Source organism: Schistocerca nitens, chromosome 3, assembly GCF_023898315.1.
Source record: "Schistocerca nitens isolate TAMUIC-IGC-003100 chromosome 3, iqSchNite1.1, whole genome shotgun sequence".
Lineage (NCBI taxonomy): Eukaryota > Metazoa > Arthropoda > Insecta > Orthoptera > Acrididae > Schistocerca > Schistocerca nitens.
In genome coordinates, this window is record NC_064616.1 from 606370136 (window position 1) to 606390317 (window position 20182).

At 38.9% G+C, this 20182-nt stretch overlaps 1 protein-coding gene across 1 annotated transcript in view; it reads right to left on the bottom strand.

Annotated features, from left to right (window-relative positions):
• LOC126249678 (protein arginine methyltransferase NDUFAF7, mitochondrial) overlaps window positions 1-20182 on the bottom strand; it is a 60522-nt gene that overhangs the window by 15641 nt on the left and 24699 nt on the right. Inside the window, exons 4-5 of the mRNA XM_049951357.1 lie at window positions 9409-9675; window positions 832-948 (exon numbers count right to left, since the gene is read on the bottom strand). Coding sequence (XP_049807314.1) covers window positions 832-948; window positions 9409-9675 — 384 coding nt within the window. The remainder of the gene's footprint in view (window positions 1-831; window positions 949-9408; window positions 9676-20182) is intronic.

Sequence of the window (20182 nt, forward strand, 5' to 3'; positions counted from 1 at the left end):
GTAGGTTTCCCATTTGTGCTAGACATTTGGTGCAACAAGCAATCAGTGTGTTGCCCACGAAAGACAAGTTTCCAAATTCGAGACCCACTATGGCAAAAAGCTTTAATCTGTCAGGAAGTTCCTACTTATTACTTTTCATAAAAATTACGAAATGACAATAATGGCAAAACAAGAGAAATTCAAGCTGGAATAGCTTACAGCAGGGGTGGCACACGATTGTGCAACACAATGAACACACTATTATGTAGATGGTCACAATTGAGAGATCACACACTCTAATAATGTAATGTTCATTATACTTGAACATTGAGAAAGTAACTTTTATCTCCCATCCTGCTAAGAAAAGATATGAAACCTACATGGATAATTCACTGACTAATATTAACAACGTAATTCACAATCTCTTTGCTGTTTATATTTTTCTGTGCAGTGAGTCATCTTTCCCATTTTATTTTCTTGCCCTTGCCAACTTTCCATAAATCTGGTGTACTTACCCAGTTTACTGACTATACATAGTTTTTCATCTACATTTGTATAATTTTCTCCCTGCCTTTTTCCCATTCTCTTATTAGTGACCTGAGTCAATAATTTCATTAGAAGTTTTTAGACAATGTTATCCTGTGTTGGGTCTTCTTCTTAAGATATTTGGCTCTTTAACTTTTCTCTTTCTTCTTGTAGGAAACTACTGCATATAACACTATTGAAAACACTTGCGAAAATTTTATTTGTTGCCTGTAATCTATGTCTACTTCAGTTTTTAAAGTTTACTGGTTTCATACTGCTTACATCTTCTTTATTTTTACATAGGATTAAGCTAAAGTACTAACACACCTGTACAAAAAGTTTTGAGGCTGGTGTAGGTGAACGGGAAATTACATATCTGAATCTGTTGCCATCAGAATACACGTCTATGTCAATAAGTACCTCTCTCCATCCATGTTTAGTTCTCTGTAACATACAAATAAGTAATAAAGTTAACTCATGTAAACTGTCATGCCTCTCGATTAATTTAAATCACCTGGAAAATATTATTACATGGCAAATCCCTCCAAAACAAGATAACCATCAAAAAAGTTACATGTTTGTTTCTCACGTATCTAAGTATAAAAACATTATAGTTTTCTTTCACTGAGGGATTTTTATGCACAGATATTCACCTTCATTGTATTCTTTTACACACAATGATTTATACTTAACTATGCCTCCCCTTTCTCCCTGCCCCCCCCCCCTTCTCTCTCTCTCTCTCTCTCTCTCTCTCTCTCTCTCTCTCACACACACACACACACACACACAGAGTGTGTGTGTGTGTGTGTGTGTGTGTGTGTGTGTGTGTGTGTGTGTGTGTGTGTGTGTGTGCCAACTAATGGCAAAATAGTGTTACCTTTGGTTTTGAACTGTTGAACTGTGATAAATTGTTGACAACAAAGTGCATAATGGAGTAAATATGCTTTTAGCCTGCTGTCAGTGTGCACAACTGCTAAATAGTTGTCTGTAAGAGCATTTGTGTGGGTGTAAGTAGTGACCAGTGAAGCAATATGAATAAATTATGTACCAGCTTTTTTTTAAGATTTGGTTTAGCTTGTTTATAAATATGTACCCAGGGTGAACAGTAATAAAACCGACAAACCGCAAGGATTGATTCCTGACTGGAAGTGGAAGGAAAAAAGTCCTACGAAAATGTGTCCAGAAATGCATCATTGCCACGGTAGGTGGCACACTGACAAATGAAAGTTCCTCTGACCACATGCCATGTGTTCCTTGCATGTTGCAGGTTGTGCGATTGATGCAGTGTATTGTAATGGCTTAGTATTCATGTCAAGAACAAGCTGAGATGGTGACTGTGTATGGTTAAGCAGATGGAAATGGTCGAGAGGCAGCATGACTGTACCAAAACACATACTCTCACAGACACCCACCACGAAACACAACATTTCAAGCCCTTTTTGGGCATTTGTGTGATCACGGATCCTTTCAGGCGGATGAATGTGCAGGGAGGCAGCAGACTGTGATTACACCAGCTTTGGAGGACTGGGTTGTACACAATACTGAGACAACCCCTATTATAAGCATGTGACCCAGCAACATGGTGTAAGTATGATTATGTGTATCCTGTATGACAACTGCTACTATCACTATCACCTGCAATAGGTGCAAGGATTATCAGCAGCATATTTCCCTCTATGGGAAGGATTTTGTCAATGGTTTTTGCAACAGACCATCACAACTGTGAGATTTCTGTCATCAGTCCTCTTTACTGACATGTGAACGCAAGCATTGCATCACATGAAAGCCACTTTCAACATCTGTTGTGATGACACCATGAAATCTAACATTGCTGCATTGCTTTACCAATTATAGTTCTTACCTGAGTTACTTTTAGTTTTATGGAGTGCAAGTACACACCAACCTCATTGGTGTTCAAAATTAAAGCAATAAACAGAAATTTTGCAAGGTTGCATTTATTTTGCCACAAAATAGTATAAACAGCTGACAGTAAAGTAGAAACAATGTAAAGAATACAGAACATGAACTGCTGCAACATGCATAGTGGTAGACAAAAATGTTCTTCACTTTTTCCAACTTAATGGATTTGCACACACATTCCGCCAACTGGTTAATGTGCTCAGTACGGGGTGTGACCACCTCTGGCAGTAATACAGGCCTGACAATGATGAGCATGTTCTAAATGATGTCATCAGTCTCATTTAGAGACAATAACGTCCGTGCTTCCTGCAGAGCTGCTCGCAAGTCTTGGAGGTTGGTGGATGCTGATGTAATGCAACCCGTATCCCTATTTCATCCCAGACATGCTCTATGGGATTTAAATTGGGAGACTGAGCAGGCAACGCCATGTGTGTAATATCTATGAGGTCGAGCATTATCGTCCATCAGTATGAAGTCTGGGCCCAAAGCACCTCACATTAGGCCCCAAGATCTCATCATGATACCTGACAGCATTTAAACCTTACCAGTTCACCCATACAATTTCCTGAAAAGGTGTTCGAGTGGCCAACACAATCCCTGCCCACACCATTAGGGATCCACCTCTATATTGGTCTCTTTCCACAATTTCAATTAAAATTACACTTAAAACATAACATGTCATCAACATTTTCAAATGAATGAAATAAGTAGGCATAATTAAAAACAAACAAAAATTACAAGTCATCTTGGCCAGAAACTGACAGTTAACAAAAATATCAAATACCAATTAACTAACATCTCTTTTAATTACTATTCCTTTGGCTAATGTCTTTCATTTCGATGTCCAGTACATCATCTACTCCACACAGCCTTGCCTTGCGCTTTGCACTACTCGTAACACTGGGCAGCAACCATTTTGCATTTGGTATGCGTCATATCAATTTAAAGGTAATTTTTTGCTGTAGAATCAAAATTTGGCCTGTGAAGTGTGGTATCACATATGATTTTCAAGGTCAGTTTTGTAATTTTGTTTCTTTACACATTCAAAATATAAAAATGGGTCACTATGATGTTACTTTCTAATTTTGTGTTATATAGTGTCAATTTAAATACAATTGCTGCATGACAGGTGAGTATACTATCATTTACCAGATTCTTTACCATTATTTATTGAACATTGCTGCATGTTTTTGCTGTGGCAGTTAAAGTCAGTTATGCTGTGGCATTCAGTAATTATCTACTGTGTTTACTTTATTGTGAATTACATGCTTGGATATATTTCAAAGGCATTGTTCGTTGCTCTTTGGCCAATACAAGAGAAGAGAATTACACTTCTATAGCGAATGAACTGTTATAGATGACTACAAAAACTGGAGTATGTGGTGTCACTAAACATACACTTTTTCCCATTTGCACACAATTTTTTTCCTATAAACCTGGGTGCTGTTAGCAATGTGTTGTGACTTGGCAAGACAGCCAAGCCACTGTGAAGTAGCCGAAAGGCACACGTTTAAGCTCACGCAGGTTGGCGTGAGGTCTGGAACAGTTAAAGGAGTTGAGTCTAGCAAAAAAAGTACGTAGCTTCTGGAATACTTAACTTTGGTGAACATCGGTCTGAGGGTACATGCATCACAAGATAAATAGGCCGTAGCAAATGACGTAGCTGAAGGCTATGCTAACTATCGTCTCGGCAAATGAGAGCATAATTTGTCAGTGAACCATCGCTAGCAAAGTCGGCTGTACAACTGGGGCGAGTGCTAGGAAGCCTTTCTAGACCTGCCATGTGGCGGCGCTCGGTCTGCAATCACAGATAGTGGCGACACGCGGGTCCGGCGTATACTAGCGGACCGCGGCCGATTTAAAGGCTACCACCTAGCAAGTGTGGTGTCTGGCGGTGACACCACACAATGAACAGGGTGAATCCTTCTACCAAGGTATTCTTGCAACAGAAGATCACTATCACTAGCAAGAATGTTAGAACCCTTCAATGATGACTGATTACTTATAGTTTTCGTTTACAGCAATTGATGAGAGATTTTACAAAATAAAAGCATTCTTGTCCCATTTCTCTAAATAAATTGGCATTAAACTTTGTATTGTAATATACTAACATTTCTAATTATGATTACTGTTTTGATGACGTGTGATTTTTTGTGAAATATAATGTCTATTTTGAGGTTCATGTAAAAGTTTGAGTACATGTCTCATACTTAGATTTTATTAATATTCACCACATATTGAAATAAAATTGATAGTTTTTATTATTATTTTGTGTCTCCAGAACTGTGACATTAAACAGAAAATCTGGTTGCACCTCTGAATTCAGAATCCCAAAATTAGATTAATCCCTAACTAGAAACTAGGCGCAGAAAACAGTTCTCAGCCACATGGGGTCAAATTTTCTGGAAAAATTCCAGTCATGTGGAAGATCTCATATAATGCTGACCATATGAAATCATATGGCAAAGTACACCTGTCCTGATGGGCTACAGCCCTATGAACACCAATGGGATTCCTAACAGGTTTTATTATGACAATTTTAAACACAAAAAATGAACAAGTATCCAGCTACAACACATCCATTTTGGACACAGCAATGCCTTATGATCACTGAGCCAATGATAATTTATGAGGCAGGAAGTTACTTTTCACATCAGGGACATAAAATAATGGTTTAAAACTTTTTAAAGCATGGGCATAGATACAAACTCACCAAAGAGGATAACACTACAAGGGAAACTGTCGAGGAAAGACAGGAAGTGGGTAAGTGATAGCAAACATTAACAACAGTCATCCAGCGCAGTGTTGCTAAAAGCCATTTGTGAGGGCTACATCTACATCTACATCCATATCTAAATCTACATATATACTCTGCAAGCCGCCGTACAGTGTGTGATGGAGGGTATCCTATACCACTACTAGTAATTTCCTTTACTGTTCCACTCGCAAACAGAGTGAGGGAAAAATGACTGTCTATATGCCTTTTCTTGAACCCCAGCTTCTTTTATCTTATCTTCATGGTCCTTAAGTGAAATGTACATTGGTGGCAGTAGAATTGTTCAGCAGTCAGCTTCAAATGCTGTTCTCTAAATTTTTCAATAGTGTTTCTCAAAAAGAACATCGCCTTCCCTCCGGGGATTCCCATTTGAGTTCTCGAAGCATCTTCATAATACTTCCATATAGTTCAAACCTACCGGTAACAAATCCGGCAGCCTGCCTCTGAATTGCTTGGATGTCTTCCTTTAATCTCGTCTGGTGCAGAACCCGAACAATCGAACAGTACTCAACAATAGGTCGTACACGTGTCCCATTTATGGTCTTCTCCTTTACAACAACTTTCGTAAACTTCTCCCAATAAACCAAAGTTGACTATTCACCTTCCCTTCTACAACAATTACCTCCTTGTTCCATTTCATATTACTTTTCAACGTTATATCCAGATATTTACATGATGTGACTGTGTCAAGCAGCACACTACTAATGTTGTATTTGAGTTTGTTTTTTCTACTCATCTGCTGCATTAACTTACATTTTCTACATTTAGATCTTGGATCTTCCTACAGTCACTCAACGTCGACACCTTCCCATGCACCACAGCACCATCAGCAAATAGCTGCAGATTGCTGCCCATCCAGTCTGCCAGATCATTTATGTGTATAGAAAATAACAGCAGTCCTATCTCACTTCCCTGGGGCACTCCCGATGATACCCTTGTCTCTGATGAACACTTGCCTTCGAGAACAATGTACTGGGTTCTATTACTTAAGAAGTCTTCGAGCCACTCACATATCTGGGAACCTATTCCACATGATCATACCTTCATTAACAGTTTGCAGTGGGGCACCATATCAAATGCTTTTCACAAATCTAGAAATACGGAATCTGCCTGTTGCCCTTCATCCATAGTTCATAGTATATCATGTGAGAAAAGAGCAAGCTGAGTTTCGCACGAGCATTGGTTTCTAATGCTGTGCTGACTCATGGACAGAAGCTTTCCCATCTCAAGGAAATTTATTACATTCTAACTGATCAGACGTGTATGTGTCACCATAAAGAGACATGTCAAGAGAGATGTACAAGCCCAATGTTACATTTACAGGCAGATCGAGTGTGACATCATGTAAACAACAGATATTTCTCTAATTGATTAGCTTTCAGGAGGTCAAATGTTTGACAACAACTTAAGTGTGCCGTAAGAAGCAAAAACATAAGGCTTATTCAGTAAAGTTGTCACGAACCTTGGAACATACGTATGTGTCTGTTCCTAGTGTAGTACATCCCAAAGCAGAGCTGGAAAAATGCTTATAGTAGCAGTCAATATATAGTACACTGGGTATACCAAACTGCTTCACAAAAAATGTCTCTGAAGATATGGAAGAGAGTTATTACTGAAATGTGTCTGGGATTTGTTTGTTGTTATAAACTGAAGAACATGGGAAAAACTAAAGGACAGTAGAGTGACTGCTATTTCCCAGTAGTATATCTGTTAGCACACACATTATTTATTATTTTATGTCATGTGATGTTTTATTAATTAGAGTTATTTATACATTTCCCCCCAGTATCGTGTATCCAGGCTTCCACAGTTGTTTCAAATTGCTACTCATATGTAACACGAGACTTCAAATGACCACAAGCTCTTTCAGTGTCGAACTATTTATTATCTTACTGCCTAATTATGGGGAAGTTCATTTTACAGTGACTTTTTATTTTGTTAAAATCTACTTTTGCTGTAAGCTAATAACAATAATCATAAAATTCATTTGAATTTTAAGCTAAATTTTAATAATTACAACAAATTATCTACTTCAATGTTGAGCTCACTGCAGTCTTCATGAAAAATTATCAAATTGTTAAGTTTGTCCTCCAAGAGTTGAAAATTGCTCACACAGGTGTCAGTGGTTATCAACTGTTTGCACACTTGCACATTAAGTACTTTCCAAATGATTTGGTACAGGATATAATCTTGTATAAGAATATACCATCACTGGCTCAAAATAATGAAGTGGTGAACACATCATGACAAAATCTGTTTTTAAATGCAGTGCAGCTGATACACATTATGGGAATGTCCATTAATTACATGAGCTCAAAATTGGGGGCATGGTCTGGTAAAATCCCAGCAAATCTCATTTAAAGGGGGAGCATTTCAAGTGAACTTTTTAATTCAGGAATATACATTATTATGATGGATAACACTTTGTTTTATAAAATTAACATGAGTATATGGCCTCTCTTAACAGAATGAATGCTTTACATGTGTGCATGCTCCAGATTTCCCAATTTGAGACAGGTACCACAAAAGTGTGAGACTTCATATGGGGAGTTTCCCACTGCATCAGTTGAAATCACTGCGTTTCAGCCAGTGAGTTGTGATATTCTGCAATGCACACAGTGCCGATGTTATTGTGATCATCATGAATTTGCATGCCAACTTTTATTAAAGTGTTTTAATCAATGTTTGAAAAAGATTAAAAACTTTCATTTTTATGTACTTTTATCTGGCTAGAGGGAAAACCTTACATGATGGGGTGTTGGGGGTACGAGGGGGGTGGGGGTTGACCATATCTCACCACGGGAGGAAGAGGGAGGGAGAGGAAAAATTAAAATAAACACCACATGTAATTAGACGATCTCCCCTATTGCATTTCCTAGGTTGGTGGATGCAGTTTGGTGCCATCTTCAGAAGACCTACAAAGCAAGTGCACAGCTTGCAGAGAGAGGCTACACCCTGGGCATCAACTCTACCTGCTAGCATCTGCTAGGGACAAAGACAAACGTGGCTAGTGAAATCTTATATTTCCTGACAAAGTAGTATTTTCCACAGAAAACGATGAACCGTTAAAAATAGACAGGCCACAAGGTATCTGGTTTCATCCGAGATATGTTCATTTTGCTGTGGTAGTTTGCTGTGACAATTTGGGGGTGTATGTCATTCCATGAACTCAAAATGCTTCAGAGTATAGGCAGTCAACCAAGTGCTGCTCCGAATACTCAAATTATGAGTAAAGGCATGACCTCATCAGTGCAACAGCTACTCTTGAAGGAGCAGGCCCAGTCTTCAATATTTTCATCAGCAATAGTGAAGGCACAGTTTTGCACATTAGAGCAAATTGCTCTTCTAGACTGGCCAACTCCTTTGTCTGCACTCGATACAACTGAAAACATATGCACAGAGTTGATGTGTGAAAATTGGCTTGATACTATGCCAGAAGGCTGTGATGTTCTTCGGAACATAATTCGAGCAGGTGGCAAAAAAGGCAAAGATTTATTGTCTACTTATAAAATTCCTTCTTTGCACAACACAGTCACTAAATTGAAGGCCTTTGGACAGGATATTAAGTGGTGCATAAACCACATGCTGTGCCATTTTAAGATCTCAAGCCATCTTAAATAAAAACTAGGATTTTTTTGTTACATTAATTTTGTCTTCTATACACGTGAAACAATTAAAATCACAAAAAAATCTCTTGTCTTAGAGTTCAAAGCAAACAAACTGAGATGTGACCGCTGTTAGTTTGTTGACTTCATCATTGGGTTGCTCCAATATTCCACTATTTCCCAGCACCACTGCTGCATATTTGACCTCTCTTCCTCACATTAAGTACTTTTCCCAGGTTTGTAATCTTAGGAAGCCTACAATGAACGTTTTCATTTTTTTAAAGAGAGTGTCCTCATGATTTGTGTCAAGCAGGTTAACAGCTTCAGTCACACTGATAATTACTTTTGCAAACAGTGCTCCACACCCTGTAATGTGATTGACTTTCGCATAATACACTGGGTAGCTCAAGTTTCAGCACTGCCCTTTCTCTGTACTGTCAAGCATACATTACTTCTCCTTCTTCCTTGTATGTGGTTCAGCTGATATCATAACTGAAAAGGGGACTCTGCTACATCTAGATATAGTTTCATTCTTCCAATATTTGCACTATTTAACACTCATTTTACAATGAAGCAGACTGTAATGATTAATGTAATACTTACTTGCAATTTGTGAACAGGCAAGGCATCAAAAAACTCGTGAGCAATTATACATGAAAACCCACGTGGTACATCTTGTATCTGTCTGTACCACTTCACACTTATTCCATCAGTAGTAACTGCAGATTGGTACTCCATGTTCTCATTCGGTAATCCACTTTCATTTGTTTGCATACATTTGAGGGCCTGGGCCTGCAGTTTACTCATGTGCTGACTTATCTCCACCAAATGAAGGCTAACACCATCTGTAGAATTAAACTTTCTCAGCACCTGGGCACACAAAATATACAGCACTTACTTTCATGTTGTGGTTCTGTACTGTCTAATAGGAAACAATTCTGGATGTACTGCACTAACACAATCATTTAATTTCAGCAATGTAACAAAAAAGGATCCATCTACATGTAATCCATTAAAAGAACTGTCATACTGCAAACTGACAGCACCTATTACGAAAATCTTTCACAAAGTGTTGCATCAATGTTCTGAGATTAGTTACAGAATTTTATTGGAGTTCAGGATGGTGAACGACTCTGAAGATAAAATGTGGCTTTACAATCTCAGGGGTGGGTCACCCACAGCTGTACATAACACCTATGACAGCACCACCTGCCTAACATAGACTTTACCAGGCAAACACTGATGATATGTTTGAAATTTGGCATATATTGCAAAATTAAATGATTAAACAAATAAATAAATAAGTTAAGGAAAATAAATGGTAACTCACTGGAAAGAAATAAAAATGTAGTCAACCCAGTAGTGAAGTTAAGTTTGAATATTATATATTGTTCACTCAAAACATATCAAGTAATTAATTTGTATGGGTTTCCAACTGCCCAGATGGCCATGTGTGTTACATTGCTGCTTCTGGAATGGGGAGACACATCAGCCCCGGATCGAATCCACCCAGCAGATTAACAATGAGGGTCGGTGTGTCAGCCATCCTGGATGATGTTTCCCACATCCTACTAGGTGAATACCATACTGGTATCCAAATCCCACCTCAGTTACACAATTCACAAATATTTAGAAAACTTTTGCTCATCTCCACATGAATAACACTAGGCGCAGACAGCTGAGGTACAGATATTATGTCCCCATAGGGTTACCAGGAGACGACAGGAAGGGCATCTGATCACAACCTTTAAATTAAGCATGCCAAATCAGTTAATAACCACACCAATCCTGCTGCAGTGTGGGGACAAAGGCACAAGGAAAAAAATGAAGAGCTAAATGTCTTGGAATTCCACATTAAAGTTAAATAATTAAGATCATAGTTAAGTGCAATTAAAACTGCACAAATAGCAAACAAGCTTTGGCAGAGTTTCCTATTAAATAAGCTGTGAAAGCAGAACCAAAATCCAAGTCCCACTTATTGCTTAACATTAAATTTTGCTTGGTGATGCTGCTTCACTGTATGCAAAATATTCACTGTGATCACTGTCACTCACACAAAGTTAAAGTTATTGAGTCACACAAACAAAGACTTGAAATCAGCATGACAAAATCTAAGCATTCACTATCTACTTAAATTCTATAACCTATAAAATTTTAAAGTGTTGATATGGTGCAACTGGCTTGCTGCCCAGCAACTAAGTTCAACACCTGGTGAAAGCCAAACTGACTCACCACCAACTTCTCTGACCAACGCATGAGATAGATCCACGTGAAAAGACCGTGAGGTGTAGTAGTGCCACCTATTTAAAACCTTAGGAAATCATAGCGCTCTATTCACATTCACAACTTCTTACAATTTTACTTTAAAACGATGATCATGAAATTACATTGTTTTACTTAACACTAAACACATTGAAATGAGCGCTTCCCAAAGATGGTCACTTTCTGACCTTCCAAAACATTCTACATACATATTAATCTAAAAATTAACAAAAACATGATCTAGATATGGATAAGATTACAGTGCTCTCACCATGATGTCATTGCTACGAGAACGTCATCTACATACAGCTTGCACATTAGATTCGCCCTAGCACATGACTCAATGACCAAACAAATTTTGGGACCGATACTGATAGCGCAAAGGGTGCCATTTGGAATTACTAAATATGTCTCTCAAACAATAACGCAGTATATCGCTGGCTTTCCGCCACTAATGGCACTTGCCGAAACCCACATGTTATGTCCATGGTGGACATTAATGTTAGTTCCTTGAAGTTGTGTACTATCTCCTCTATATTTCCTGGCTGGTTACAATCTTTTATTATTATCTTGTTTAACTTCTGGGCATCTAAAGTGATCCTAACCAAGTTATCTTTTTTCTTCAGTTTCATCTTTATCGCTTTGTGTGGCACGACTAAAAACCAATTACTCAACTTGGTCTGTCCAAAAATATCTCCGCATAACACAGAAAATTACTTATTTTGTCGTGCTGTGATTCAAAGATATTTTTTTATTGATTCACTATTTTCACATATCTCATCTTGCATGTGCACTCATGCACCCCCCCCCCCCCACACACACACACACACACATTCCTCGTGTGGTGTAATTAAGTGGGCCACTCATGTCTCATCCCTAAAAAAAGTATTTGATTTGTATTTGTTTGCGATTTCTGCAACTATCACATTCCAAACATTGTCTCTATAACTTATATTGTTCTGAGACTGTATCAAGAACAGGTACCTAAAATTACATCCTTTACCAGGCCCACAACCATTAAACAACTTATTTTAAAATCACAAATACTACTTTTAAACGAATAACACTTCATGGTTCACATACTTGCTCATTCCTCCTGTTGCTTGTCTTTATTTTCGCCCCATCAGAAAAAAAATTACAAGTTTTTGATGCTTTATTCTTTGCATAATGAATTCAACCACAGCTGACACACAACTGCCAGAATCCAGAGGCATGCCTGTTTGTATACCATTTATATTAATTTAGATGACTGACTATGTTTTCTACAACATCCCTCTTTAAATGTCTTTCCTCCAATGAATCATTTTCAATACCACAGATTCTAACCTCCACACCCACATTGAATATCTATTCCCATGACAATTTATCACTTGTGTCTAGCATCTGGCATGCAACTACAGCTCCACGGAGTCAAACTCTCACACAAAGAGCCCAAGCCCCATGAGGAAAATACACGCTGTTCGGAAGGTAGCAGCCAGATGCCTAATAGTGCACATGATCTATTGTATATCTATCAAGTATGCAGTCTTTGCTGACATGGTATGAAATTTTTAAGATTTTCTCCTTCTTGAAGTAGAACTGCACTATCAGAAATATAAGGAATGAAGAAGAAAAAGCACATTTTCGGAGTGTGGAAGAAGCTATGATTACAACAAGAATCTGAGGAAACACGTATCACAGGCACATCCAGGATTTTCTCCTTCTTGAACTAGTATTTCCAAGCCCAGTTCATGTCTTAGCCAAGTGATAGAGGATTTACAATAATTGTGCAAGGATTTAACAAAGCGGGATCATGCTGGGGTAATGGGTGGAGCAGGAAACACTATTCATAGGGATCAGGGCTACAATATTGAGTGTGACCTGGTAAAAGAAGCATCTGCAACGAACCATACAAATATTGGCTTGGTTCCTGCTTTCCTGCAGTATGATTGGCCCAGCTGAACAGCCCTGTCAGGAGGGTCAATATGGAGTCAGATCAGCTGCTTCGTGCGGATATTTTGTCAGGCATAGGTTTGGTTCTTGTTGATAGTATTGGTAGGTGGGACTTAAGAGGATATGACCTGCATCTCATTAGGAAAGGGAAGGGTAAACTTGCTGGAATGATAGCAAAATTTTTAAGTGGAGGCACTGAAACTCATGGGAGTACTTCTTTTTTAGGCTAAGATCAGTGTCCAATGATCCACGGATTGACATTAAGCTTAATGAGAAGCTCAGACAGGCAGGTACTACAGATGTTAAAATATTGCAAGATTCTCATAATTGTACAGTGAAAAATAATGTCAGTGTGTCACAAGATTCTCATAAAAGCACAGTGAAAAATAATGTTACGAGGGCAGTTCAATAAGTAATGCAACACATTTTTTTTCTGAAACAGGGGTTGTTTTATTCAGCATTGAAATACACCAGGTTATTCCCCAATCTTTTAGCTACACAACACTATTTTTCAACGTAATCTCCATTCAATGCTACGGCCTTACGCCACCTTGAAATGAGGGCCTGTATGCCTGCATGGTACCATTCCACTGGTCGATGTCGGAGTCAACGTCGTACTGCATCAATAACTTCTTCATCATCCGCGTAGTGCCTCCCACGGATTGCGTCCTTCATTGGGCCAAACGTATGGAAATCCGACGGTGCGAGAACGGGGCTGTAGGGTGCATGAGGAAGAACAGTCCACTGAAGTTTTGTGAGCTCCTCTCGGGTGCGAAGACTTGTGTGAGGTCTTGCGTTGTCATGAAGAAGGAGAAGTTCGTTCAGATTTTTGTGCCTACGAACACGCTGAAGTCGTTTCTTCAATTTCTGAAGAGTAGCACAATACACTTCAGAGTTGATCATTTGACCATGGGGAAGGACATCGAACAGAAAAACCCCTTCAGCGTCCCAGAAGACTGTAACCATGAATTTACCGGCTGAGGGTATGGCTTTAAACTTTTTCTTGGTAGGGGAGTGGGTGTGGCGCCACTCCATTGATTGCCATTTTGTTTCAGGTTCGAAGTGATGAACCCATGTTTCATCGCCTGTAACAATCTTTGACAAGAAATTGTCACCCTCAGCCACATGACGAGCAAGCAATTCCGCACAGATGGTTCTCCTTTGCTCTTTATGGTGTTCGGTTAGACAACGAGGGACCCAGCGGGAACAAACCTTTGAAAATCCCAACTGGTGAACAATTGTGACAGCACTACCAACAGAGATGTCAAGTTGAGCACTGAGTTGTTTGATGGTGATCCGTCGATCATCTCGAACGAGTGTGTTCGCACGCTCCGCCATTGCACGGCCGGCCCGCACGCGGGAGATCAGACAGTCTTGCTTGACCTTGCGGCGATGATGACACACGCTTTGCCCAACGACTCACCGTGCTTTTGTCCACTGCCAGATCACCGTAGACATTCTGCAAGCGCCTCTGAATATCTGAGATGCCCTGGTTTTCCGCCAAAAGAAACTCGATCACTGCCCGTTGTTTGCAATGCACATCCGTTACAGACGCCATTTTAACAGCTCCGTACAGCGCTGCCACCTGTCGGAAGTCAATGAAACTATACGAGACGAAGTGGGAATGTTTGAAAATATTCCACAAGAAATTTCCGGTTTTTTCAACCAAAATTGGCCGAGAAAAAAAATGTGTTGCATTACTTATTGAACTGCCCTCGTAGTATATCGCATCAGAATACCAGGGAATTAAAAAACAAAGTAGATGAGCTTCTTGTTGGTTAGAAGATTTAGAAACTAAGGATGGAATAGATGTACTATGCCTGTCTCAACATCATGTAATCATAGGTATGGAAATGGTAAATGTAGGTGGATATAAGCTTTCAGCACATGTAAGAGACACTATGGAGAGAGGAGGAGTTGCCATATACACACATCAAAAAAAGTTTTGCATTACCCTGGTTCCCAGAACTCCTGAAGATAGACATTGACTGTGGATATTGTAGCACAGACACAGTCCCTTTGACTGTTCAGAGATGTCACTAAACCAGCCTAACAATGTAAACAACCATGCATGAACAGCGCCTGTTAGACGGAGGGGGTCCAACAGCCAATCAGTTCCAGTCATTCCACCGGGAAGGAGGTAGATGGCTCGTGTTGTCTTTAGGTCAACCATGCCTAGACAGTCAATACTGCAGTCTCACAGTGTCTGCATTGTTACTTTATGCCAGGAAGGGCTCTCAACAAGGGAAGTGTCCAGGCGCCTCAGAGAGAAAAAAAGCAATATTGTTCGGACATGGAGGAGATACAGAGAGACAGGAACTGTCGATGACATGCCTCACTCAGGTCCCCCATGGGCAGTGGATGACCACTCCTTACGGATTATGGCTCACAGGAACCCTGACAGCAACACCACCATGTTGAATAATGCTTTTCGTGCAGCCACAGGATGTTGTGTCACGATTCAAACTGTGTGCAGTAGGCTGCATGATGCGCAACTTCACTCCCGACATTCATGGCGAGGTACATCTTTGCAACCACGACACCATTCAGGGTGGTACAGATGGGCCCAACAATGTGCCAAAAGGACTGCTCAGGATTGGCATCATGTTCTCTTCACCAATGAGTGTCACTTATGCCTTGAACCAGACAATTGTCAGAGATGTGTTTGGAGGCAACCTGCCCGCATCTCGTGGTCGTGCGGTAGCGTTCTCGCTTCCCACGCCCGGGTTCCCGGGTTCGATTCCCGGCGGGGTCAGGGATTTTCTCTGCCTCGTGATGGCTGGGTGTTGTGTGATGTCCTTAGGTTAGTTAGGTTTAAGTAGTTCTAGGTTCTAGGGGACTGATGACCATAGCTGTTAAGCCCCATAGTGCTCAGAGCCATTTGAACCATTTTTTTGGAGGCAACCCAGTCAGGCTGAACACCTTGGACACACTGTCCAGCTAGTGCAGCAATGTAGAGGTGATGATGTTTGGTTTGTAGGGTGCTCAACTGCATGGTCATCAGCACCCGAAGGTGGAGGTTCCCTGCTGTTTTGGGGTGGCATTACGTGGGGCTGACGTGCACCGCTGGGGGTTGTGGAAGGTGCCGTAATGGCTGTACGATATGTGAATGCCATCCTCTGAACGATACTGCAAAAATATCAGCAGCATATTGGTGAGGCATTCATCTTCATGGACAACAATTCACACCCCCATCGTGCACATCTTATGAATGACTTCCTTCAGGATAACAGCATCGTTTGACTAGAGTGGCCAGCATGTTCTCCAGACATGAACCCTATCAAACATGCCTGGGATAGATTGAAAGGGGTTGTTTATGGACAACATGACCCAGCAACATGACTGAGTATGCCACGGCGAATACAAGCATGCCTCAATGCAAGAGGACGTGCTATGGGTATTAGAGGTACTGGTGTGTACACCAATCTGGACTACCTCCTCAGAAGGTCTCGCAGTATGGTGGTACAACATGCAATGTGTGGGTTTCATGAGCAATAAAAAGGGCGGAAATGATGTTATAGTGGTCTCTATTCCAATTTTATGTACAGGTACCAGAACTCTTGGAACCGAGGTGATGCAAAACTTTTTTTTGATTAGAGTATGTTAAAATCTGTCATAGTGTGAAAAATTTGGAAACTAAAAAATTTTGTGTAGAGCAACATGCAGAAGCATGTGCATGTGAGCTTAAACTAAATAATGGTACTTTTATAATTGTAGCCATCTATAGGTCCCCATTGGGAAATTTTCAACAATTTTTGAAAAACTTAGATTCTTTGTTATGCTATCTGTCAGACAGGGGGAAGCAAATTATTGTTTGTGGGGACTTCAATGTAGATTTTCTGAAAGAGTCCGATAGAAAGATTGACCTTGAAGTATTACTTGGTTCTTTCGATTAGAAGTCAGTTATTGATTTTCCTACATGTGTGATATAGCACACAGATTAGATAATGTTTTTATAGACAAAGACAAATTTAATCAAACAAAACCTTTTCCTGTTAACAATGGTCTGTCTGATAACAATGCACAGTTAGTTACAGTATATGACGTACCTCCATACAATAATGCTAAACAGTTCTCCAAAATAGTGCATCCAATTAATGATTTAACAATTGAAAATTTTAGGGAAAGGTTGCAGCAGTTAAGACTGGGATGAGGTGTACAAGGAACCTGATGCTAATTTAAAATTTAACCTATATCATGATACTTTTGTAAGTAGGGTAGAGTGGGGCACTCTGAACCATGGGGCACAATGAATCAGGTAGCATAATTTCATTATAAGGTGGTAAATTATTTTTTCCTCTGTGCATATGTTGTCAGTACTGCTCTACCAACTGCCACTTGTTTTCTGCAGGATCTAGTTCCCGCCATTAGTGTTGTACTGGTGATATGTTAGTTTCGCGACAGTGAAGTAATTTTTGGGGACATAGATAAATCGAATTTTGTTCAATCCTTTGTCACCAAATTTTAGAGAAAGTAAGTCATTGTAACAATATCAATACTGTATTTTAATGATATAGATTTTCAAATATTAACAATGTTCATACATAACCTCACATGAGCTTTGTTTGAAATATGTACTGTTGGGGCACATTGAACCAAGCTCTCCCGGGGCACAATGAGCCATGGTTCATTGTGCCCCAGGAATCTTTTAAGTGTTCAATACAAGCACTCTGTACTTTGTTTCCTTAGCATGGGTAAAACATATGTGTAGGAATTTAAGGCTTTTAAACCACAGAGGTTCAGCAGTCCTGTTTTATATTATCAGGTCTGAAGATGGTTCTTTCATATCGCAGGAAGACGGACAGAGGTAAAACTGACCATTACGTTATGCAAGAAGCTGTACAGGATGTTCTTAATAAGGGCATGGCAATTCACCAAGTGGCTAAATCTCATTTAATACCTTACCCAACTCTTCACTGATATGTTCAAGGCATTAAATGTGGTTACAGAGAAAGATTGACACCAAACTATGACAATTGTAAGGTATTTTCTGTGGAGCAGGAGAAAGAATTAGGTAAAGGATTAAGCTTTTGTTCCAGATAGCAACATACTTTATGTGCTCCCACGACCTGCTACTGATGGTGTGACAAAGAGACAAAAATCATATTTCAAATTTGGAATCAGCTTCGAGTCCATTGATGTTCGGTAATTTCAAAATAAGTAACATGATTGTGTGCCTACAGATTTAATTATATGATTCACACATGGAATATATGTACACATTATGTTTAAAGTATATTTACACTTAGTTTGTATGCTAAATAGGTTCTTTCAATGAACCTGTTTAAAGTTTACCAAATTTTCTTCAAAGGCCTGCAGCTAAAAAAAAATTAATGACAATGCAATCATATAAGGCCATTTGATACTTGAATGATTAAACTGTAACATCTGTAAATCACAACGCTGTAATAAAATTATTGGATGAGTAACACGGAGAAATATTTTTTATGGTTCAATGTGCCCCACTCTCCCCTATATCTGAAATAAGTATCCCTAAGAAAACAATGAAATGTAACTGTAAGAAACCATGTAAAAAGCCATGGCTTACTACAGGTATAAAAATATCTCGTAAACACAAAAGGAAAATGTGTGTCATATCTAGAAGGAGTAATGACCCAGAAACACTCAAACATTATAAAAAGTACTGCACTATATTAACAAGTAGTCAGAAGTAGAAAACATTTTTATAATCATTTTTAAGTGTTGTAGAAAAAATAGGATCCAGCTATTCATTAGAAAATGCAAGGCAGTATATGGAAGAGACAATACCTAAGCAATTTGAAAAAATTGAAATTCAACCCACCTCTCCTACAGAAATTAGGAAAATAATAAATTCACTCAAAAGTAAAAGTTCACATGAAATTGATGGCATTTCCAACAGAGTATTAAAAACTTGTTCCCGACAAATAAGTAGGATTCTCAGCCACATATGTAACAGCTCGCTGAAACGGCATTTTTCCAGATACACTGAAATACGCTATTGTTAAACCATTGCATAAAAAAGGTGATAGGTCTGATGCTAATAACTACTGCCCAATCTCACTTCTGACAGCTTTATCCGAAATTCTTTACAAAGTAATGTACTCAAGAGTAGCATCACATATTTGTAAAAATGAAATACTAATAAAATGTCAATTTGGTTTTCAGAAAGGCTTTTTAACAGGGAATGTTATATAAGTTTTCACTGATCAAATATTAAATGCAATGAATAACCTAACATCACCCATTGGAATATTTTGTGGTCTCTTTAAAGACTTTTGACTGTGTAAATCATGAAATTCTTCTAGATAAGCTGAAGTAGTGTGGTATGAGTGGGACTGTGCACAAATGGTATAATTCATATTTAACTGAAAGACTGCAGAAGGTTGAAATTAACAGTACTGATAGTCTGCAAAAATCAGCAGAGTCTTCCAACTGGGGAGATATCAAGAATGGTGTCCCACAGGGTTCATTCTTGGGTCCCTTATTGTTCTTAATATATATTAATGACTTGCCACTCCATATCCATGAAGATATAAAGCTAGTTCTTTTTGCTGATGATACAAGTATAATAATCACACCCAAAATACAAGAATCAGCTGAGGAAATTGTAAATAGTGTTTTTCAGAAAATTCTATGGTTCTCTGCAAATAGACTCTCACTAAATTTTGAGAAAACACAGTTTATACACTTCTGTACAGTAAATGGCACAACACCCTTGATAAATATGGACTATGAACAGAAGTCTGTTGCTAAGGTAGAATATTCAAAATTTCTGGGTGTGTGCATTGATGAGAAATTGAACTGGAGGAAACACATTGATGCTCTGCTGAAACGGTTAGGTTCAGCTTCTTATGCTATTAGGGTTATTGCAAATTTTGGTGATAAATATATCAGTAAATTAGCCTACTATGCCTAATTTCATTCACTTCTTTTATATGGCATCATATTTTCGGGCAATTCATCCTTAAGACAGAAAGTATTTATTGCACAAAAGCATGTAATCAGAGTAATATCTGAAGCCCACCCAAGATCACCTTGCAGACATTTATTTAAGGAACTCATGAAATTCACAGTACCTTTGCAATAAATATATTTATTTATGAAATTTGTTATTAATAACCTATCCTAATTCAAAAATAACAGTGAACTGCATAGCTACAACATTAGAAGAAAGGATGACCTTCACTATTCTGGATTACAC